This window comes from Mandrillus leucophaeus, unplaced genomic scaffold (assembly GCF_000951045.1).
Source record: "Mandrillus leucophaeus isolate KB7577 unplaced genomic scaffold, Mleu.le_1.0 Scaffold377, whole genome shotgun sequence".
NCBI lineage: Eukaryota > Metazoa > Chordata > Mammalia > Primates > Cercopithecidae > Mandrillus > Mandrillus leucophaeus.
The window spans coordinates 965,522-990,662 of NW_012103998.1; the positions used below are offsets into that span (position 1 = coordinate 965,522).

A 25,141-nucleotide genomic window follows, 5' to 3' on the forward strand; every position below is an offset into this window, starting at 1 on the left:
CTGCACGGTGGTGGCCGCAGGTGGGTGGTGACGCGGCGGGGCCCCCACCCCTTTCCTCGCTGCTTCTCTAACCCATCTCGGGACTCGGAGGTACAGGGGAGCCGGGGCTGCGAGCGCAGAGCGCTGCTCCCGAGGGTGAAATGAGTGGCCATGTTCCGCCTCCTTTCCCCTGGGCTCCGCACTTTCAAATACTATTGATTTATTTTTACAACTGGGATACACACGCGCTTGGATAACCAGATATCCTGGGTGCGCCCTGCCGGGGATACTGCGACCGGGGTTTCTTTCTCAGTTTGGCTTGTTAAAAAACTGCTTTTCCACTTGGTGAGGGAACAAAGGACCCAGCTCGCCATCCCCCGGCACTTCATGGCCTAAGGAATGATGAGGAGGGGTGGCCCAGGGACCCTGGGCGCGCGTGGGCCGGGGCCGGTCTCTGGTGGAGGCCGATCGCTGGCGTCCCTGACCTGGTGCTGGGTACTAGAGAACCAGGTAAGGACACCTGGGGCAGAGCTGAGCGCCCTCTCCCCGGAGCAGTGACTGGAACGCAGTGGGACTCCTGGCTTGGACGATAGGTGGTGATCACCCTGGGCTTGCACTGAGCTGGCTGGCCGCCCCTGGGGAATTGGTACCCTGGCCGAAACTCTGCGGGAGGTCAGAGGCGGGTCTGCTCCCTGGCTCGGTAACTGGACAACCGGTGGAGGCGTCGGCAGATGCCCTCTCCCTCCCACTCCCATCCTGGCTTTCTTGGGCTGCCCTAGGCCACCGGCTCCTGGCTCGTCGTTTCTGTATTCGGGAGCCCCTTCTGCTCCTCTCCCTCCCTCTTGCGGGTCACCTGGCTTCCAGTTAGGCGTAAGCGCAGCCCTGTAGGTGAGGGGGAAAGATGTGAGGGAGTCTACAGACATCCACTCTCTCGTGCGGATCTCGTCAGAAAGGGGAGCCTGGGCTAGAGAGACACGCAGGTGGCTACAGAACATTTTCGCACGCATCTCCTCCCTTGGGTTCCACTCTTCCCTGAGGGCCGCTGGCACCCAGCAAAATCCAGGCTTTCCAGTCTGCATCCCAAACCAGTCCGAGTCACAGGAGCATCCTTAGTATCATTGAATAGTCACTCGAGAGACTCCAAGTATTTTGCCCCACAGATTGTTTATCTGGCTCAAATCTTTTCCGGACTTAGGAGGTTAGGGGCATTTAAAAGTATTGGATATTTTTCCCGGGGACGTATTAAAGGCCTAAGATTTTACTTTAAGTCTTACACTCTTAAAAGATGAGCTTTAAAAAATCTTTTCCGTCTCAAACCATATTATGGCAAAAACATGCAAGCCATTGAAAGGTTGTAAATAAACATCACAAGGCAAGTGTTTCAAGTCAAAAATACTTGTACAGGCAGTATATGATTTTCCCCGAAATTTTTCACAGGTGAGTCATAGCACACTGTGTGTTTGTGTGATTCTGGCCACAAGCAACTGTTGCCCCAGCTAATGAGAAAAAGTAGCAAACAGAACCCAGGCATCATGCACACTTTAATTTGACATTTAAAAAATAACGCCTAAGGAAGCCCTTTAGTTGCAAGGCTATGTGGGGTTGGCCATTGTCAGTGTGTGAAATGTCTCTGTTGCAGCCTAAGCTGTCATTTGGCCTCCTCCAATCCTTACTGTGGTAACAGTTCAGAGGTACTGCTTCTTAAGAAGCAGAAACATTCAATTAGCTGGAATTTAGGGCTTGATTTCCTTTTCCCTCTTTTCCCCTCTGTTTTAACCTTTAAAATAGATGATTTTTGCTTAAGGTATTCATAATTAAAACGCCAAACCCAAATCAAAGGATTATAGTATGTAGTCAGAATGTTAATAAGTGGATAATGTTTATCATTTTAAGTCATTTTAAAACATTGAAGTCTGTTGGACCTTTGGGAGGAAGAGTGTGTTTTTTAAAGAAGGTGTTTTAGTTCACAGATAATATTTAAAGGTGCTGTTAGTGGCTGCCAGACTGTAGACACTCTCCTGTTAAGCAAACAGTTGACTACTGTATAACCTGCCACAGGTAGAAACCCTGAAGAGACAGCATGTAAAATAAGCTTTTCTGCCATTTGGCAGTTCAGAGTTTTTTTCTTAGTTATGTTTACGTAATGTTAGAAATTGATAGTGCACATCTGAACTCCAAAGGTCTCTAGCTTTGCCTCCCCCTAAATGAGGACCTATCGTATATTTATTATTAAATATCTCATACTGCTTTTCCTAGGGAATTTATCCCTTCACTGGCTTAAAAATGTAAAGAAAATAGAATTCCACATTTCCTTCTAAATGCATTCTCATAATAAACATGTTAAATCATGTGAAGGACTCATATTAAATTTGAAAGACTAACTTAGGTGGTCTTAAAAACATTATAGTTTTTCTATAGTCATGACTTCAAAAACACATCAATGTATTTGAAATACAGAAAACATTTATAAGGCAAAGTACTTGAAAAGTTTTAGGCCAATAATCTTCACCCTGGTGGTTCTATTTTTCCTCCTCTTGTCCTCTGCCTAAAGTGTTTGTTTCTCTGATGTGAATTTTACATCTGAACATAAAAAGCAAACACGCGCATACACACACACACACACTCGTACATGAATGCATTGTGAATGCAGAACAGTGTTCATACTCAGACATGAACATGGTGGAGCACGGCAGAATTTTCCATTTATTGAAAGTCTCAAGCACTTTTGGGGAGATCCTTGACTGTTGTCGATGGACTAGGTGGACAAAAGAGCTTTCCAGATGGGTTTGTCTTGCATCATGTGTGCTTTCCCTTTCTTAGGACTGAGTGGAGTAGCTGGAGCGAGTTCCCGCTGTGAAAAAGCCTGCAACCCTCGGATGGGAAATTTGGCTTTGGGGCGAAAACTCTGGGCAGACACCACCTGCGGTCAGAATGCTACCGAACTGTACTGCTTCTACAGTGAGAACACGGATCTGACTTGTCGGCAGCCCAAATGCGACAAGTGCAATGCTGCCCATCCTCACCTGGCTCACCTGCCATCTGCCATGGCAGACTCGTCCTTCCGGTTTCCTCGCACGTGGTGGCAGTCTGCGGAGGATGTGCACAGAGAAAAGATCCAGTTAGACCTGGAAGCTGAATTCTACTTCACTCACCTAATTATGGTGTTCAAGTCCCCCAGGCCGGCTGCCATGGTGCTGGACCGCTCCCAGGACTTTGGGAGAACATGGAAGCCTTATAAGTACTTCGCGACTAACTGCTCTGCTACATTTGGCCTGGAAGATGACGTTGGCAAGAAGGGAGCTATTTGTACTTCTAAATACTCCAGTCCTTTTCCATGCACTGGAGGAGAGGTAAGGGCACCTGTTTAACTCTACACTGTAAGTAAGATAGAAAAATGTTACCAGCCCACATTTTTTTTAAAGCATGAAGCTATACTTGTAGCAACATGAATGAAATTAGAATTTTTCATGAGCTTTATTTGTCATAAATTATTTCTCACCCTTACGTATGAATGTGTAGTCATTTTCAAGCAGATCACCCACTGGCTGGGTTTAAGTCAGTATTCTAAGATTCCAATTTTTCACGCTATAAAAAAAGAGCAGACACAAATCAACACTCTAGAGGCTCCTCATTGCTTTAGTTCTCGGGACTACTTACCGTGCTTCTGAAGGGGGAAGAGTTACTGAGACAGTCTGTTCCTGGAGCCCACAGGGGTATCTTCCTGATACTGTTAATATAAATAGGAAGTCAATAAAAACAAAGCCAAGAAAGAAAAAAAAATCTGTTTGTCAGAAGGATACTTTTGTATGACAGTAGCAAACAAATGAAAGTAGTTTCTTTTAACATACAAAGGTCCTTCTGGGCTCACAGACACGTGAATTTCAGCTCAGGTCATCTTAAACTCATTCTGCAAAACAGCCTCCTTAGCTACTGATCCAATTTCCATGTGGAATGTTTTCTCTTTAATATTCCCTTCTCCTAAGGGAGAAACAGGTCTTTTTTGAGCTCTTCTTAACTTATATGGCAGTACCTTGAAAAGCTGCCCCCAACCCTCAGGTGTATGAGAACAGAGAAAACCGAATGAAAGCAGATTAAGAGAATATAATACTTCAATAAGTAGATGAAGAAACACTGATTCAGGAAAAAGAGAAGAGAGTATAATCATTCTAATTCTGGTCCATGTCATGAATATACAGACTAGATAAGTGGCTTTCAACTGGGGTGATTTTTGGTCCCTCTTCCCTGGGGACATTGGGACATTTGGCAATATCTGGAGACATTTTTGCTAGGGGGAGGAACACCACTGGCATCTAGTAGGGGGATGCCAGGGATGATGCTCAACCTCAGACAATGCACAAAATAGCATTTCCCACCCCATCCCCAACCAAAAATTATCTAGCTCAAAATGTCAATGTACCGAGGTTGAGACAGCCTGGGCTAGGCATACGTCCAATACATGGATCACCATGGCTACAGAAACTAGGATAAACACTCTTCCAGCATCCTTTATATAACTATTCTCAGACTTCCCAGGTAGTTGTGTATAATCAGCATGTATTGACCCCCTCAGGCACTGTATTCAATGCTACTAATTCTGCTTTTGGTGTGGTATGGGGAGGTGCTTGCCAGGGGCCTGATGAAAAGGTTGGTTTGGGACCTTCTTTCCCCACTTCCATAGATACATGACGACTTTTGCCATTTTATTCAGCTGCTTCTTCTGTGTGCACCTTGAAGAGACCAGCAAGAATAGTGCTCCTGGCACCAGAACCAGTAGGACATGGTGCAAGCAGCACACCAACTGTTTTCCATTCTTCTTCATGGTCCTCAAAGTTGGCTGAATATTGTAAGCCCATTTGCAACCTGTCATGATGGACATTTTTAAAGATAACAGGACAGGAAAGAGACAGATAAGTCAGACTCATTGTTTTGTTATGTGGAGAACACTTTGTGCTGAAAACAAATGAATGGCTTGAACTCTCAAATTGCTTTGGAATTGATCCTCAGGCTCATATCGGCTTCTTACATCTCAGTGCTACTGGGCCTTGTGTATCTATGAAGTTGCAAAAATACAGTTTTAGTAACCAGATGGCAGGCATGCTCATTTAGCAAATATCACATTGAATTTCTTGCAAATTTATTGCCACAGTCCAGCAATTATTTAAAGATGACTACGGTAATCTCTACTGGGCCCTGTGTATCTATGAAGTTGCAAAAATACAGTTTGAGTAACCAGATGGCAGGTATGTTCATTTAGCAAATATCACATTGAATTTATTGCAAATTTATTGCAACAGTCCAGCAATTATTTAGAGATGACTACTGTAACTTTGGACTGACCTATATGGAAATGCAATCTTGTCTTTTTTAAAACCAAACTATTTATTGTCATTAATGTTTATATCAAATTCCAAGCAGATAGAGACTAACATTTATGTAAGTTATTTCAATGTACAGATACCTTCTAAATTTAGTTCGTGTTTTTAATTGTAGTTATTATTTTAGCAGACTTTTTCTTTTCTTTTTTGAGACTGAGTCTTGCTCTGTCACCCAGGCTGGAGTGCAGTGGCATAATCTCAGCTCACTGCAGCTTCCGCATTTGGTGTTCAAGCGATTCTCCTGCCTCAACCTCCTGAGTAGCTGGGATTACAGGTGCACACTGCCATGCCCAGCTAATTTTTGTATTTTTAGTAGACATGGGGTTTCACCATATGGGCCAGGCTGGTCTTGAACTCCTGACCTAGTGATCCGCCCTCCTTGGCCTGCCAAAGTGCTGGGATTACAGATGTGAGCCACTGCGCCCAGCCTCAGCAGACATATTTTAATGGTAAGAAAAGCATCAAACGTGCCCTAGTTCCCTCTTGAGCCTTATTTGCAAGTGTAAAGTCTAAAGAAGTCATTATAGAATTTCTTCTTTACAGAGGATGGGTTTGGGAACTAATCTTTCTCTCCTGAGTTAAAGAATGGAAGAGTCTTTCTCTAACTCAAGGACCACAGGAAGCCTCCCCAGAAATGATTATTGCCTTCCTCTCCTCTGTCATGTTAGAATATAAATCAGTGCAGCGCTACAAATTTATTTTGCAGTTTCAACTCCATGTCACCAATTTCCATCTTTGAAAATTGTGTACTCAGAAAAAGAAGCTAGTCAATCTAGTTTAAAAATAAGAAGTCTCAGATTTCATTTATGGCTTATTTGTAATATTATAGACCTATATTTTCCTCCATTCTATATAAGACTTAAGACTTCTCTAGGTATTATCCTATTAATTAGGCTAGCATAAATATATGCCAGACTTAATTTGTTTCCAATGTTCATTCAGAAATACTGCTTTGGGTTTTGAGAGCCTGGAGCTTCAAGTCTAAAGAGTCAGATACCTCCATCAACAGAATGGAAGGCACCAGTCATCCAAAAGAGGACTTAAAACATAGGCCCAAAAATTCACCCAGAAGAACACTTTTTAAATAGACATTAAACCTGCTATATAGGAACTTCCTAAACTGCCCAGCTCTTTCAAAGAATGGGGTATGGCTATCCTAAAATGCGTCTCCTTCCTGGGAGATGAGATTGAGGCTTGAGTTTAAATGATTTGCTGTTAGTTATGTGACAGAACTAGGACCAAGTCACAATTCTTCTGACCTTAGGTCTAGTATTTGTTCCATCAAATCAAGTTCTCTCCCTCTATTAGTGACCCCCAAGAACTACTGGCGGGGAGTATCTTCTATCTCCCTCCTCCCTCACTCCCTTAAAGCCATTTGCTGCTATTCATCTGGATATGACATGAAGGTAAAATGGAATTTGCCAAACAGTTTTCTCCTGAGTAGTAATGTCCTCTGAGGTGGTAGTGGTATACTGAGAGTAAAATATCCCATTGTTAACTTAGGCTGGGAAACACTGACTGGGTTTAACAAATTGAAACATTTATAAATACATTAATATTCTCATTATGTACCCTGTGTCCCCAAATGGGAGATTTAGGATGTGACATTCCTGGACTTATTTGGCTATGAAACCCTTGTCATGCAGAATTCATTACTATCTTTCAGGACCCTAATGATCCACAGAGCACAGCGTGGGAAATGCTGGGATGGAGGTTTAAGTGCTCCCAAAACCCTGGTGAAAGGCACAGACAGGCCTGGGGCCAGGCATCCTTGCATATCAATACTCTGTCCATTGGGAGCTTAACCTCCTATGTAGTTGGAGCAGTCAATAATAATAACCTTGAGGCTAACAATGATGGGTTAATTAGGCTTTTTCAGGAAGGAAAAGAAGCACTCTCAGATTACCTCTGTATACAGAAAACACAAGGAAGTGGGGAGATGTAGCAAACCGTCTTAGATGCCACACAGTCAGGCCTCATGAGACTGGAATTGCGATGATCACTGTTAGGAAACAGCATCTGTTCCAGTGTGGCCCAAAAGCAACTCTAAAAGGATGTAGTTATTGTCTCCTTAGGAGTGAGCATGACTTGCTCCCTGCTTTATTAACTCTCTATTAAAAGAACTCTATTCAAAATTGGATAGTAACCAAAGCCCACAGATTTTCAAAATTTTTCTCCAGGGCATTATGAAAATGTACCATTCAAAGGCAGGACTGTAAAGTCAGACAGCAGTACAGAGAAACCAAGAACAGAGGGAGTAGCTGGGTCTCAAAGTAATCGTTGAATAGAAAAGGATTATTGGGCTGGGCACGGTGGCTCACGCCTGTAATCCCAGCGCTTTGGGAGGCAGGCAGATCACCTAAGGTCAGGGGTTCAAGACCAGGCTGGCCAACATGGTGAAACCCTGTCTCTACTAAAAATACAAAAAAATTTAGCCAGGTGTGGTGGCACACACCTGTAATCCCAGCTACTCAGGAAGCTGAGGCACGAGAATTGCTTGAACCTGGGAGGCGGAGGTTGCAGTGAGCCGAGATCACGCCCTTGCACCCCAGCCTGGGTGACAGAGTGAGACTCTGTCTCAAAAAAAAAAAAGAAAAAAAAAGTAAAGGATTAGTAAAGAGGGTAAGACTTGTATCCGTTTTATTTACCTGTATGTCCCTAGCATTTAGCACATTGCTTGCATCACAGTAGGCAGTCAATACGTCTGTAACTGAATGAATAAATGAGTGATATGACAAGCAGGGAGAAATGAATAAGCCCTGGGCCAGGGATGAGGATCAGAAACCTTGGTTAACGTGGAGAAGATGAGTTGGTAGTCACATGAGATTAGTTATGGTGTGGGAAGGGCAACCAATAGAGGATCTTAAATAGTGTTTATTCACCCATTTATTCAAATAATTTTCAAGCTACTATGTGTCAGATCCCATTCCAGGTGGCATGGACATGGCAGTGAACCAAACACATAAAAATCCCGGTACCCATGAACCTCAGATTCTAATGTGGGGATGGGGAGATAGAGAACAAATAGGTAAAATCCATGTTATGTTGGAGTGTGGTAAATACTAAGGAGACAAAACAAAACCGGGCAGGGGATGGGGAATGCTGGCAGAGGAAGGTCTGCTATTTTTCTATTTTTAAAAATTGATTATTACTTTTATTCAATTAAAGCAGAAAAAAGAGAAATGGGGAACATAAACAAACGGAGAAATAGAAGTGACATGGTAAGATGAGAGAGTCAAGCTTAACAATTTTATTTCCAACTTTTAAGTGCAGGGGCACATGTGCAGGATATGCAGATTTGTTACACAGGTAAACGTGTGCCATAGCGGTTTGCTGCACAGATCATCCTATTGCACAGGATTGGTACTAAGCCCAGCACCATTAGTTATTCTTCCTGATGCTCGCCCTCCTCCCACCCAGGTTTTCTATCTTTAAAACAGATTGAAGGATTTGTGTCTGATAGAAAGGACAGTGACAAGGACCATGAGTTCCTGGCAAGTTTTAATGGGTGAACAAACCCTATAATTAAGGATCACATTTCTTTCACCTGGTAGGCATGGGAAAATGATGTTGGATAGTAATTAACCCAACATTCATTGGTAAAAACCCCTTTTGCTAGTGTTCCTTAGAATGAGAGCATTTGAAAAGGAGTCTAAATGTTGTTAATGGAAAAGAATATTACTCATGAGTAATCTGCAGCCTGAAGATAGTTGAAGTGACTTGTCTTCAATTACTCAGCTGAAATCTGTGTTTCATGACTTCTAGCCCAGTGCTATTTCCACTATACTAAGTTGAAATGCCTTTGTGCCAAGTCAAGTAGCGTGAAAGATACAAAAACTACATACATTCCTTTCCTTCACACTCCTTACAACCTACTGGGTGAGTGAGTAAACATGATAATTTATGGACTGATTCATTAAATGATATGAGATAGTGCATGCTTAATCCCCCAAATACGTTGTGTAGATAATACGCCTTTCAAGATCCAAGTATTCATTTGTCTCCAGGCCATGGAAAGGGCTGTGTTTCAGTATCTTGTGATAAAGTCAGTATGGCATAAGTGTGCAGAAAATGATAAATTACTTAATCATGGTTTTGTGGGCATTTACATTTATGATATGTTAAGCAATATTTGGATTTTTTTTTTTTTTTTTTTTTTTTTTGAGATGGAATCTCCCTCTGTCGCCCAGGCTGGAGGGCAGTGGCGCGATTTCAGCTCACTGCAAGCTCCGCCTCCCAGGTTCACGCCATTCTCCTGCCTCAGCCTCCCGAGTAGCTGGGACTACAGGCGCCGCCACCGCGCTCGGCTAATTTTTTGTATTTTTAGTAGAGACGGGGTTTCATCGTGTTAGCCAGGATGGTCTCTATCTTCTGACCTTGTGATCCGCCCGCCCCGGCCTCTCAAAGTGCTGGGATTACAGGCGTGAGCCACCGCGCCCGGCCAATATTTGGAATTTCATAAAAGATAAAACAAAGTCGTATATGAGTAGGAATGCTTTCTAAGCACAACTGTTCGGTTAACTACTTGTTGTCTTCCATTGGTGAAATCTGTTCATGCCTATTTCCGCAGTAGCAGTAGTCACAAGTTATGATGGCTGCTAATAGCTATTGAAGCCTTTCCACCTGCCAGGTACTCCCAGTGCACTGCGTCCCTTATTCTCACAAGAAGCTCCTTAGTTAAGCACCAATATTAACTCTCTTTTACAGACAAAGAAACTGAAACCCAGTGAGTTGAAATAACGCAGTCAGAGTCAAATAATAGCTATAATTATTGAGCTAACCTATTCCAGAGCTGGGATTAGTTTGCCTTGAAGTTATTTATATGATTAGGCTTTATTATAACTCCAAATTTTTTTTAAAAAAAAGAGAAAAGCTAAAACTAAATTTCTCTGGTAATCAGTAGGTATTGTATACAACATATAGTTTGACTGATAATTTGTAATATGGTGGTATGCACTTTGCATAATAAAGTTACTGCTTTTACGTTAGATAGAAGAAGTATCTATAACAAATGAAGACTCTGCACTTAGTGTTATCCAAGATCATTTAAAATAAGCTGTACGGGAATGAACATCACAGTTCTTCAGTACCACTTAGCATACTTTGTTGTTTGATCGGTTTGGTTTTTGCAGGGAGGGGAAGTACTTTTTCTCTAGTTATTACCTACTTTAAGTAGTATTTCTAATGAAGTCATCTAACGTATTAATGTTTCGCTTTGCATCATATTTTAAATGTAAGGTGCTAAATAAAGTAAATAAGTAAAATATGTAGAATGTTACATAGTGATAAGTGCAGAGGAAAAAAAATAAAGCAGAGATGGGTGCTGGTGGGGAGAAGGGGCTTATGTTGAGATGGGGCTCCCAGAGAAAGCCTCATTGAGACTTTCGAATAAGGACCCAAAGGAAAGTAGAGGTGAGTTGTGGACATACATAGAGAAGAGCAAAGGCCTTGAGGAAGTCTGCCTGGCACCTTCCAGTCTTCCAGGAGGTTGGTACCAAAGCTCAGGGGTCCAGGTGCAGTGTAGTAGATGAGATCAGAGTGATGGGGAAGTGTGGGCATGTGGGCCCTCAAAAAGAGGTGCCCAGGATGACCCAAACTTATGCCTAGATCAATTCAATCCTGTTCATTATTTTTAGCATTCCCTCAAAGGAGCCCCAATTTGAACCATATGTTATTCTGGGCTTACTTATAAAGTCATTTGTTTTTAGTCTGGGTGATATTAGAAGCTATTGGAGGCCGGGCGCGGTGGCTCATGCCTATGATCCTAGCACTTTGGGAGGCCAAGGCTGGTGAATCACCTGAGGTCTGGAGTTCGAGACCAGCCTGACCAACATGGTGAAACCCTGTCTCTACTACAAATACAAAAATTAGCCGGGCATGGTGGTGGGTGCCTGAAATTCCAGCTACTAGGGAAGCGGAGGCATGAGAATCACATGAACTCCAGAGGGCGGAGGTTGCAGTGAGCCGAGATCATGCCACTTTACTCCAGCCTGGGCAAACGAGTGAAACTCCATCTCAAAAAAAAAACAATAATTAAAAAAAAAAAAGCCATTAGTGATTTTGAGATTTTAAGTGGTGGGGTGATATTATCTATTTTTAGTAGGATTACTCTGGCTTGTGTGTTAAGAAAAGACCAAAGAGGGAAGAAGGGTGAGGGAAGAGGCAGGGGGACCATTTAGAATCCTATTGCAATAATTCAGGCAAGACTCAATGGTGCATGGGACAGAGGGCAGAGGTAGAAACGGTGAAAAGTGGTTGAATTCTGGATCTATTTTGTTGATAGAACCAACAGCATTTGCTGACAGGTTGGATGTAGAGTGTAAGAGAAAGAAGTAAGTATGTTTTTAGTTTGAGCACCTGAAAGAATGCAGTGGTCATTTACTGAGATGGAGAAGACTTGCCGGGGATCAGATCTGGAAAGGAAGACCAGGAACTCATTTTCAGACATGTTAAGTATGAGTTGCCTTTTAGACATCCACATGGAGATACTTAGGAGGCCACTGGAGTTTAGAGTTCAGAAAAGTGGGCTGGACCAAATATATGTGTGAGATTTAAAGCTATGAAGCTGGATGAGATTGCCAAGGGAGTGAGTATGGATTGAAAAAAGAGAAAGTTCTTGTATTTTTAGTAGAGACAGGGTTTCACTATGTTGGCCAGGCTGGTCTTGAACTCCTGACCTCAGGTGATCCGCCCGCCTCAGCCTCTCAAAGTGCAAAGAAATTAGCTGGTGGTGGGCACCCGTAATCCCAGCTACTTAGGAGGCTGAGGCAGAAGAATCACTTGAACCCAGGAAGTAGAAGTTATAGTGAGCCAAGATCATGCCATTGCACTCAAGCCTGAGCTACAGAGTGAGACTTCATCTCAAAAAAAAAAAAAAAAAAAAGAGAAAGTTCTAAGAACTGAGCCAAAGGGAGGATTAAACTTAGTCCATTAATGCTGCCATTATTGAAAACACTTTTGCAACTAATCTTGGGTGGACATGGTGGCTCATGCCTATAATCCCACCACTTTGGGAGGCTTAAGTGGGTGGATTGCTTGAGTCCAGGAGTTTGAGACCAGCCTGTGTAACATGGCGAAACCCCCTCTCTACAAAAATTAGCTGGATGTGGTGGCACACACCTGTAGTCCCAGCTACTAGGGAGGCTGAGGTGGGAGGATCACTGAGCCTAGAAAGGCTGAAGCTGCAGTGAACCATGATCACACCACTGCACTCCAGTCTGGGCAACAGAGTGAAACCCTGTCTCAAAAAAAAAAGAAAGAAAACAGATCTCACTAATTTATGGGTCCAACTTTTGTTCAATTAAGCAACAACATGAATTGATTTATGTTGGGTTACCATAGTCAGAATGGTGGGTGCAAACTCTAAAATGACAGGTGAGAGAGAAGTTGGGAACAGCAATTTCACATTTTCAAAACATGACCTAAAACAAGCAGGGACAAGGCAAAGTACTAACCGGATAACAAATGATGATGGAAAAGGGAGAGGGAGCAATAGTTGGAATGCTATATTGAAGGAGGAAGAGAACTTTGAAAATACTGTGCTGAAAGAGAAATGTTGATTTTAGAGACCTTCAGATTTTGAGGGCCTCATATTCCATTCATGTTGAAATTATCTAACTTTTCACCCTTTTTTGACTCTCAAAAATTCAGTAATCGGAGCAATTTTTTGGAATGCCCCTGGATTATCACAGTATTGGAAACAAAGTTAAAATATAGCATTGTACACATTGCTTAATGTTATGAAATTTGATTTACAGAATTTGATGGAGAGCGTCTACCTTGACAATCCTATTTAAGTAAAAGGGTTTATACTTTCACAATTTCAATTTGTGTGCAGAATTTAAAAAACAATTAATCTTCTAATTAATATTGAATATATTAATATTTAATTGTTCTGTTAAGGAGGACAAGGGAAAACCAACATTCAGAGATCATCGTAGAATACAACAGTTTCAGTGCTGGGCAGTTTGCATACACTCAGTTTATCTCTAAGAAACAAATTCTCTTCCTGGATGCTTCATCTTGCTAATGAGCAAACAGAAACAGAACAACACCCTTCTTTCTATGTCGTATTTCTCTTCTCTTCCTCCCCTTCCTGCCACTGGCAGAGGAGCAGAAGTCTTCCCAGGCCTCCGCTATGTTTGCTGATGTTACTTTACACTTCATAATCCCGGTTCCTAAAACAAAAATAATTATGAAAAATATTCACATGCTTTCTACATGGCATCATGTTCATTTGTGCTGACTCTGTCTTCTGGCTGCTACTGAAAAAGGCTTCACTGTTTTAAAGTTGAATTGAAGAGAGAAGATGTGATCACCCTCTTACACTGTTTAATCTATGTCAAGAACTTCTGTTTCTTTTTGTTTCAGCCAATCTGGCCCTTCTGAGGCCCTTGAGGTTTTCCACCAGTTTCTTTTGTAGCAGATGCCTACACTTCTCCCATACTCTGTGTCCCAATAAATAGCCGCTGATCCCACCACCACCCCCAAATAAAAAGGTAAATGGAGTTTACATCAAACTGGTGCTGCATCAGGAGAGCCTGGCACCTCACTCTCCGGGAGCCCTCATCCTTGCCCTCCATCCTAACACATCCAAATGGGTGCAAAGCTCTTCCTTTTGTAACCATAGCTCCCTCTCTGATGATCAGGAAAGCTCAGAAGAATGTAAGCCCACTGGGACACCCTCTCTGAGGAGGGGAGTGTGCTGAGAAAGTGTAGTTTGCAGAAACCAAAACCAGGTGATTGGCAGCCCCTACATCCCACCTTTCTTACTCATTCCCGTTTGTCGCTTCTGGCCATTTCTCTTTCTGATTTTCACTTCTGTTAAAGCAAATTAAATATGGCCTGAAAAGGACTCTGTACTTCTATATCTGAGCCATTGTGGACAAACTGTAACCTAATTTAATAGGTAAACAAGATTGAAAACTGGCCGAGAGTGGTGACTCATGCCTGTAATCCCAGCAGTTTGGGAGGCCGAGGCAGGTGGATCACCTGAGATCAGGAGTTCAAGACCAGCCTGGCCAACGTGGTGAAACCCCGTCTCTACTAAAAAGACAAAAATTAGCTGAGTGTGGTGGTGCATGCTTATAATCCCAGCTACTCGGGAGGCTGAGGCAGGAGAATCGCTTGAACCCAGGAGACGGAGGTTGCAGTAAGCGGAGATTGCACCATTGCACTCCAGCCTGGGTGACAAGAGTGAAACTCCATCTCAAAAAAAAAAAAAAAAGATTGAAAACCTAATTTAGGAGTATGCACCTGTAACAACAGCTGAGTCTTGGTTAATCCCAGCATCCATACTTCAACCATTCATACGCTGCCGAATGTTCAAATTGTGTTCAAATAAGGCAAAGGCCAAGCTGTACCAATCCAGTTCTTCTGTACCTCACTTCTAATTTCTGAATATCATTTCTTTTTTTTTTTTTTTTGTCTATAAATCTTCTTCCACCACTGGCTGCGGTGGCATCTCTTTGAATCTGCTGTGATTCTGGGGACTGCCCAATTCGCAAGTCATTCATTGCTCAATTAAACTCCTTTAAATTGAATTTGGCTGAAGTTTTTCTTTTAAGATTCCAAGTTAAGTCCCAGTAGACCACTTATTTTATCTGTGCTCTGGCTCCTATTTGTCTGTAAAAATGGACGTGATACTTAGCTTGCCCCCACGATTTTCTCTCTGGAATCTAATATCGGTTCTCTCAATTCCACTGCCCCCTCATCCTTCCATCGCATCCCAATCCTAGCTTAATCTCACTGTTCATCTTCTTGCTCCTTCGCCTAGAGAACTGAACGCTACTGGAGAAAATAACAACACAATCATACTGAGAGATGCCTTTATGTTTTCCAGTCTTAAGTTTGCCCTGAAACTTCCCTGGAAGTCCTTCTTCCCTTCCGCTCTCTTTCTTCCCTGCAGAGACTCTTTCAAAGCTTCTCTCTTCTCCCTGACCCCTCTGCAAACCCCCTGCTCACTCTCAGCTAAAGAGCTTGCCTCCTGCTTTACAGAGAAAATAGATATATACATGGCATTGCTGTCTAACCCAGAGAAGCCTGTCAAAGCAAAAAGCTGAGAGTTTCTCTCAATTCCTTTCTCTCCTTCAGCCAGCTTCAATCATCCACCAGGTCCTCTCCCATTCTGCCACTTGGGTCTCTCTTTAGTGGGTATGCCTCTCTCCATCCCTGTAGCTACTATCTTAGAGCAAACCACCCTTATTTTTCTTCTGCGTAATTGCAGCATTCTCCTGAATGTTCTGTTCTGTCTCGCTTGCTCCCCAATTTATTCTCTATACTGCATTCTCAAGGATATTTTAAAAATACAAATGTTACTTCCTTGCTTAAAACTCTTCAGCGACTCCCCAGTTGCATTGTCATGAAGTCCACATTCTTGAATGCGGCTGGCTAGGCCCTGTCTGAGTGCCCCCCTGGCCTCCTGTCTCATCCCTGCCTACTGAGCTGTAGCCTCTAGCTGGATCCATTGGACTGTGCCATGTTCTTTCTTCCTCCCTGACCCTCCTTGGCTTGGTGGGGGAGGGCTCTCCTTTGCTGATCCCCTCCCCCTAGTCCTGCCTCTCATTCATTTAAGTTAATTAAGTCACTCAAATACTTTAGGGTAGATGGAGAAATACTAGATCATTCCCACTCATCCTTAAGGAATTTGCTTAAACTTCACCTTGCACCAAGATTCTGGGTTAGGTGCAGTGTACACATGCATCACATGCGTGCACCCACAGCATCCAACATTCACCTCTGTCATAGCACTTATCACATTCTTTAGCGAGCTCCCTAAGGTAGCCCAGACCACAGTTGGAGAAACACTACCTTAGCATCTCATGTGCTGCCTGACATATTCAATAGATATTGGTCAAGTAAACCAACTCTTGCACTATTGTTGTTATTGTTACTGATGACAACTTTGTATTGCTTCATATGGTTTAAAGCACGTTTATGGCAGAATAAGGGATGTGCAGACACACTAAGCAGTGTGTTGGAGAGATAACTTGCTAAGTGTCTCATAGGTTAGCCATTTAGGATGACAGATTCTCGGGCAGGCAGTTGGTCAGTGTGATCTCAACAAGGACGATGTCATAGGTTCCATCCCTCTGCAAATCCAAACCACAGGCTCTATTCCCAGTCTGCAAAGGCCTAGCACAAAGGGCTCCTGTTTAGATGGAAAGGTACAGATCTATCACCACCTCTTGGAAAACAGTGCAAGGTGCATCTGAAGGTTCACTTGGGGGGTTTGTTTAGTTTTTTCATCAATATGGGAAATGATTGGGAAGGGTGCCTCATGCTCCCAGCTGGGCTCTTTGTCACAATGCTGAGTTGGTTGCAAGGGGAGTTGTTTTGTGGTTCTGAAAAACAACCGCCTTGTGACACTGTGGACAAGCTTGTGCAGCTATTTGGCTCACTGGGATAAATGGCCAAGCTTGTTACTTTCTCTCCGTAAGCACTGCTAAGCTACATTCAATTCACCTGTATTTTTGGAGCTGGGAGGAGAAACTAGTTGGGGGAGAAAACTTTCTTCAGTGAGAGAGGTTTAAATATTATTTTCCTTGCCAAAACAAACAAAGTAAACTTTTTTGTGAGAAATTTCTGAGCTGTGCCTCTTCCCTATTACCTGTACCTCATTATAGTGTATTCCTGTCTTTAAGGAGTTCACAGTCTGATTGGGACTTTCAAATTGCTGTCTCTTAAAGGATGGGTAATAATTGAAAGGTAGAGCAGGGAGTTCCATGGAAAAGTGCACCTGGGTAAGGAAAGCCAATCCTGAGAGTGGTTGGAGAGAGTGGTGTGGTGGGGGGTGGGGAAGAAAGGGAGATGGAGGAAGATGAGGTCCGCCCTGGGTGCTCCATGGGAAGCAGTTTGGACTCAATCATGTAGGTAGTGGAGATCCATCAACAGTTCTTCTGAGTACAGATAACATAATCAGAACTGTTTAAGAAAGAAAACTCAGGGGACAGTGTGAAAGATTCTTGAGTAAAATGTATGAGATTAAACTTAACGGTGATAAATATAAATTCCTTTTTACAAAAATCAGCTGTACTATACCAGAGAGGTGTGACTTATCAGCCATTCATGTGAAAAAGAACTGAAGGTTTTAGTTGGCTGTGATCAACGTGAGTCAATAGTATACCATGACTGCCAAAAAAGCGAATGCAATCTTAGGCTACATTCGTGGAAGAATAATGCTCCAAACAAAAGAAGAGAACAGTCCTTCTGTCTTCCCATCTAGGCAAGCACAGCTAGAATATTATGCTCAGGTCAAGATATTCCTACCTAGAGAAAGCTGAGCAGAACTGGTGAGATCAATGAGAAACCTCGTTATATAATGAACAATTAACTTGGGATATTTCGCCTATGAGAGAGGATTTATGGATGTTCAGGAATTGCTAGCATTCTTTAGATGTTTGAAGAGGGATTAAATGAGCTCTGATGCTTTCAAAAGGCGAGAGTATGACCAAGTAACTTTCTAAAAAACTCGATGTATCCAAAGACCAAATGAACTCCCTTCAGTTTCTCATCCCATGAAATGTTTCCGCAAAGGCTGAATGATCTACAGTGAGAAACGGTACAGAGAGGATTTATGTCCAGATTCAGAGGCTTAGGTCAAGACCTTTGAATGTCCCATTTAACTCTGAATATAGATTATGACTTAAGAAAATATTTTACATCCAACAACTCCAATAGAAGAGGGCTTGTGTTGGACACTGCTTAGCAAGATCACTGAGTCTTCCAGCTAGCTATGCAGGAGCCCATAACTTTGGTGAAACTCTTTTAGGGAAATCTCATTTCTTGCTACCGTAAGAGGAGCACCCTTTTTAGCCACTGAACATAAGGATGTCACTTAACTACCAAAGAAAAGGAAGGCAGAGGAAAAAGGAAAGGAGTCCCTAAGTCTTTCTGAGTCTCTGCTTTTTATTAATGGATGACATTTATCTATATTCATAATGATACCAGACACGATATGGCAGTCTGCGTGTAGGAGTCGGGCTCTAGTTTGTCACCAGGCTCTGGTGGTGCCAGCTCTTAAGTGGGTTCTCCACTTCTGCTATTATCTGTCTAGTTCCATCTCTCTCATTGCACACTCAAATCTCAAAAGTGCCCCGAAAGGCTATCTCTGTATTTTAGGGGCCTTGGATTCTTCCTTTGAAAGTTGGATCAATGTGAGAAAGAATAAGATAAGGCATATATAAACATGTTTTATAAATGGCTAAGTACTATATAAGTGCTATTATTAATAATCATAATTATATTACATTATTAGTGAAGTAGACTTTTGGGGCCAGTTCATCCTGTCACTCGGCAAATATGTGGGTGCCTCTATGTGTCCAGCACCTTCCCAGGCTCTGAGGATATGGTAGTAAACAAAATAGACACAAAATGCCTTCTAAAGCCCAGACAACTGACCTACAAATACATCTTTAGAGCACAACCCAGTTGTAAGTTAGGGACTTCCTGTACTAACTTTGGTCAACTGTCAAAGTCTCCAAGAGCATTGAGGGTCTATGTATTTACTTAGCACTTTTGGACAGACATTGAGTTAGAGGACAACATCAGTCTTGGCATTTAATAGTAGATAAAGTGAACACAAGAATTGTATCTTTTCATTAAAGCAGTAGCCCAGTCATCTACCTAGACAGGCAATAATAGAGTGGGAGTTAGGTTTAGATAAAAGTGAACAAATTAGAGGTACAAAGAACAATTCATGTCTCTTCATTCCATATTTAGTTTGACATATTTACTGAGACTTTACAAATTCTTTTTAAACTGTGTTATGAATGTCAAGTACAAGATAAGGAACTATGTTTTAAAAGATATTTTTAGACAGCAATGTTATGGTAAGATACAAGTATGAGCTTAAAGTAAAATGTCTTATCAAAACTGAAAGAAATGTATCCACCTACATCTGGTTGGTATTTCAGACTCATGAAGGAATTTCCAAGTGATTCTGTTAAGAGGCTGCTCTGCAGTGAGTGAGTGAACGAGTTAGATTTCTAGCCCTCCTCTGGCTTCCCTTTCGGGACTTGCCTTTATTCTTTTATTAGGGATAGACACTCCTCATGATTTATATGACAGGTTAATATGCTTTAAAAAACCTCTTTTAAGGTCCTGTTCAAGTTAGGGAGTTATAACATGTGTAAAAGATTCTCAATTTGAAGTACTGCAATCAGAACTCTCACACACACTGGTTTTCCAAGAACTTTATAAAACATGCACCAGGCACAGGTAGAAAGTGACAGCCAGGAGTTCAGTGATGTATTATTTCTGCTGCTTTTTTAGCTCTTTATTTTGGCGGGGCCAGGGGACGGAATCTCGCTCTGTCACTCAGGCTGGAGTGCAGTAGTGCAATCTCAGCTCACTGCAACCTCCGCCTCCTGGGTTCAAGCGATTCTCCTGCCTCGGCCTCCTGAGTAGCTGGTATTACAGGCACCTGACGCCACGCACAGCTAATTTTTGTATTTTTAGTAGAGACGGGTTTTCGCCATGTTGGCCAGGCTGGTCTCAAACCCCTGACCTCAGGTGATCCGCTGGCCTCGGCCTCCCAAAGTGCTGGCATCACAGGCGTGAGCCACCACACCCAGCCAGCTCTCCTTCTTTAAAAGCCCACTTAATAAAGCAGTTAGCTACTTCTAGATGCTCTGGCAGGTGCTGTGAGTGTAGCCAAGGGTGTCTGTTACCTATAGAGCTGACTCCAATTGCTGTCATCCTCAAAGGCCATTTTAATCTCCTGCTCAGTTTCCAGTCAGCCTCCGGCGTCACTTCAGCTGCTCAAGGGACAGTTACATGTTTTACTGCTGTGGCTCTCCACAACCCCACCCCTCTGTGACCTCAGCTTTGACAACTAGTTGGTCTGTCAGTTTCATTGGCATGTAACCAGAAATATTTTTTTCTTATGAACTAAATGATGCAATGACAGATGTTATAGAAATGTGCAGGTCACATCAGAACACTCTAATTCAGATGTGGAAGTGACTCTTTCCTCCCCTTTCTCACCTCCCAAAATAATGACATTGGAACTTCAGTCTTGCATTCTGGTTTTACCATGATTAGAAGTGGGTGCTCAAGAGGCTATGTAAATAATAAGTCTCATAAAAACATATTTTTCTCTCTCATGTTACCGTCTCCACTCAGTCAGCTTTATTTCTTCCCCAACAGCTGTGTTGCAAATACTCTAGGTCTTTTAAAATCTGAATATTACATTATGGAAAAATCTTTGAAATTTAGGTGGATCAAAAAAATAAAATTGGAAAAAGAAAGGTTCAGAAATAGAGGCTAGAATTCACCTGACATCATGGAAGGGAAAATGTCTAGAAAACACCGTCACTAGTAACATGTGCTTAGAAGTTACAGAGAGGTCATTTGCTACTTAGCAAGAGTAGTAAATGGTGTAGAAACTATGTGATATGAGACATTATAGATAATTTACCTGGAGAATAGAAGTTAAGTCGTTGACTGCCCTTAAACCTTTGAAGGACCTTCATATTGAAGATAAAATAGACTTGTTTTTTTGTTTGTTTGTTTGTTTTGTTTTGAGATGGAGTTTCACCCTTGTTGCCCAGGCTAGAGTGCAATGGCATGATCTCGGCTCACTGCAACCTCCGCCTCCTGGGTTCAAACGATTCTCCTGCGTCAACCTCCCGAGTAGCTGGGATTACAGGTGCGCACCACCATGACTGGCTAACTTTTTTTTTTTTTCTTTTTGTATTTTTGGTAGAGACAGGATTTCGCCATGGCCAGGCTGGTCTTGAACTCCTGACCTCAGGTGATCCGCCCACCTTGGCCTTCCAGAGTGCTGGAATTATAGGCTTGAGCCACCACGCCTGGCCAAAATAGACATTTTGTATAGCTCCAAGGCCAGTATTAGGAGTTACAGGGAACAGACTCTAGCTTAACACAGAAGAACTTTTTGATAATTAACTTGTCTAAACCTGAAACATGCTGCCTGATGAGGCTGTAGGAGCTAGTAGAGAATGAATGGGTATCAGCCATTATAGAGGAACTTCTTGCATTGAGAAATTTCAGTTAAATGACCTCATGTTCTCTTCTGATTATTAAAAATATTTTGAGCTGTTTCTAATACCACTTTTGATAGAGATCAATTTTCAAGAATTAGAGGACAATTGGAATCTTATGCATTATTAATTTATCCATTTTTGTATCCAGAGTCTGAGTGCCTGATACAAAGCATTTCCTCAATAAGTAAAGTTTGAACCAATAAACAAGTATTTCTTTATGAAAAGGCTTAAGGTCACAGAAACTTAGGATTTTTATCTTATTTAATTATGGCTTTGTCATTATTTAAAAATAAAAATGACACTGATGATGAGAGACACAGTCAGAATTTATATGAGCCACATTTGCAATTGATTCATGTTAGAAATGCCTTTTCTTATCTAAATGTATAAGAAAGAAACAGTTTTAGAAGCCGAAATGAGCGTTAGATTGTTAGCCAATTTCTCTTTCGAGCCCAGAATTTCTACTGTGAGCTTTCTTGCTCTGTAAACCCAATGCTTATATATCCTGAAAAACTCTGTACTTTCAGCTCTCCTATATAAATCTCTACTCCATGAGCAAAAGGAGACAGACAATTTCACAGCATTTACTGTTTTCTGTCTCTATATGAATCATATGAATTAGACTCACCTGTCTTTCAGTTAAACTGATCATACTTCAGTACATATAGGACAAAGTAGAGAGAAAAATAACTGCTTTTTACTTTTAAAGCCAATTGCTGGTCTTTATTTCTGCAAGTCTTTTTTTCTGACTCAGCCTTTAGTTCTCTTTCTTAATTCAACGCTTGCAACTAATCCTCATACTTCAAACTGAAACTTAATGGGAAAAGATACATGAGATTCATCTAGACTGAGAAAACGTTTCATGATGGTGATCAGTACTTATCCTCAAGGTCTCCTACAAGTGAAGGACAAAGTGGCCCTATGCTGCCGAGTACTAGAGTAACAGCAAATATTTGTCTGTGGCTAAGGGCAAGTTGGAGGTCCCTTTGAAGTCTGTTTGGTATCCAGGATCTCTCTACTAGGGTAACAGCATTTAAAACTTGAAAGTTTTTTAAACCTTAATCAGCACATTGGGGTTGCTCCTGATAAAGGCTCTTGAATGAAAAAAATGGAAAGTACATTCTAGTCTAAGTTTGCATTTTGGAAATCCCCAGTAGGCACACACATGTTCAACAAGAAACTCAATTAGTTTTAACATCAAGCTAATTGCCAACTGTGGTGGTTTTCTGTGGCACCCAGTCAGGGAACGTGTTTAACATATATAATATGAATAATGGATATGTATATATATGCATTTTTATAAGGAAGATTAATTAAGGGTATAAACAGGAGGTAATAAAATAACTTTAATGACTTAAACATGAAAAAATGGCTAAAAGGTTTTGCCACCATGGATAAGTTCACTAGCATTTGGTCTCATTACAGTTGAAGAGTTGTCTTACTCTTTTTTTTTTTGAGAGGAGTCTCGCTCTGTCCCCCAGGCTGGAGTGCAGTGGCGCGATCTCGGCTCACAGCAAGCTCCGCCTCCCGGGTTTACGCCATTCTCCTGCCACAGCCTCCCGAGCAGCTGGGACTACAGGCGCCCGCCACTGCGCCTGGCTAATTTTTTGTATTTTTAGTAGAGACGGGGTTTCACCGTGGTCTCGATCTCCTGACCTTGTGATCTGCCTGCCTTGGCCTCCCAAAGTGCTGGGATTACAGGCGTGAGCCGCCGCGCCCAGCTGAAGAGTTGTCTCACTCTTAAAAAGGGGGATAAAAGAAAAAAGCTATGTGTTAATAGAAATGTAGATATAATTAGGTAGACTTAAAGAATTATTCTGGATGCTCACAACTAAGTGTTCCTAGTTTATCGTTTTTCTAGTGTGACTACGTTTTATAGGTAAATTAGACAACATAGGTGACTCTTCCAATGTCTTTTAATGCACTTTACTTATAAGAATATCTCTTTTGGGCCGGGCGCAGTGGTTCATACCTGTAATCCCAGCACTTTGGGAGGCCGAGGTGGGTAGATCACTTCGGATCAGGAGTTCGAGACCAGCCTGGCCAACATGGTAAAACCCCATCTCTACTAAAAATACAAAAAATTAGCCGGGCGTGGTGACAGGTGCCTATAATCCCAGCTACTCTGGAGGCTGAAGTGGGAGAATCACTGGAACCCTAGAGGTGGAGGTTGCAGTGAGCAGAGATCGCGCCACTGTACTCCATCCAGCCTGAAAGAGTGAGACCCCCTCTAAAAAAAAAAAAAAAAAAAGAATATCTCATTTGTCCTGCCTCGGGAAAATTCACTTTTACTATGCACAGAATTTTACATTCTGCATTAAAATACCTCGATATTACAGTTAATTGACTGAAGCATGGAAGTATGCATAGCTTTGTTCTGATCCTATTGAATGACAGCAGGACCAAAATGAAAGTCTAGGAACTTTTAACCCAAGAAGTGAAATATCTACCCAGAGCTGTTGTAATTTTCATTTACTTCAGGGGGAAAAAAAGGATATCTGCAACACTATAGTTTCTGCTATTTAGATGCTGTGGATACCTCCTAATACAACAAATTATATAGGAAGCGATTCTTGCAACTTCCATTTGCTTAAAGGAAAATCAATCTCAAGTAGAATCCTCTCCCCTTTAAGGAAGAAAGGGAGATGGAGTAAAGAAGGAATGAGAAAGACAGAATAACTACATTTTAGTGTTCAAACTAATCTCCTTAAAATCAGATTAATTTTTCCTTTTGTCTCAGTCCTGACACTCCAAAAGTCCCAACCTCTTAAAACTTATCAGTTTGAAATGAGATTTCTGCTTCTGCTCATGAGGGATTAACTGCTACAGGAATGACTGCCCGCCTCTTCTTTCCCCACGACAAACACACAGCTTAAAGGAGAAAACAAACAAACAAACAAACAAAAAAAGATGATACAATTGTTTTCAGACATTGGCAACAGGCAGCACAAGACTGTACTCTGAGAAAGAAGAAACAAACATAACAATCCCTACAATTGCCCCAATTGCTGACGGGACATTTCCAAGCCACCACATAGGAAGGAGAACCAGAGTCCAGTGGACCCACTAAGTTGAAGAGAGAGAGATGAGTCCTCGAGGAGGCCAGGGCAGCTGGAATTTGTTGGGTAGAATATGGGGAGGAGCAGGTTACATAAGAGAAGTCCAGAGGTCTATACACAAAGATCTCCTTAAGTTTTTGGCTAAATACTAAGCTGCATATATGTGAGGTAAACTCTAAAAGAGTGAATAAAGAACTGTCAGAAAGTAGTAGTTGAATCATTCTTAGTATTCCTCTGAGGCTGCGAATAGTTCACTTTCTCACTGTCTGGACTGGAAAGACCTCATAATTCACAGGTAGAGCCCTCAGAAAACTTTTGTAATTGGGTTAAATTAGCACTAAAATAAAGGCAAAACTGGATTCACCCTAAAAAAAATTTACAGCAATCTTCAAAAAGCTGAACGTGATCTCAAATAAATTAACTGCTTGTCAAAACAAAGTCTAACCCTTTTTAGAGAAATAAATCAAAATCCATCAAGCAAAAAATGTAAAATTCACAATGTCTAATGTTTAATAAAAAATTACAAGGCATGAAAGTATGACTCCCAACCAAAAGAAAAATTGATGAATAAAAACATCCAGAAATGACACAGCTGGTAGAATTAGCAAACCAGAACATTAGATCATCTACTACAAATATACTCCATATGTTCAAGAACATGAACATGTAGCAGAGAGAAATGGAAGATATTTTTAAAAGATGTAAGTGAAACTTCTAAAGA

At 41.8% G+C, this 25,141-nt stretch overlaps 1 protein-coding gene across 3 annotated transcripts in view; it reads left to right on the plus strand.

Moving 5' to 3' along the window:
• The window catches only part of NTN4 (netrin 4), a 133,037-nt gene that overhangs the window by 986 nt on the left and 106,910 nt on the right, over positions 1-25,141 (plus strand). Inside the window, exons 1-2 of one of the 3 annotated variants that reach the window (XM_011990314.1) lie at positions 7-20; positions 2,800-3,329. In XM_011990314.1, the coding sequence (XP_011845704.1) occupies positions 2,856-3,329 (474 nt within the window). In that variant the 5' untranslated portion in view covers positions 7-20; positions 2,800-2,855. Of the gene's footprint in view, positions 1-6; positions 21-336; positions 490-2,799; positions 3,330-25,141 lie in introns of those variants that run through there. The other 2 variants (XM_011990316.1, XM_011990315.1) reach the window with 2 other exon arrangements.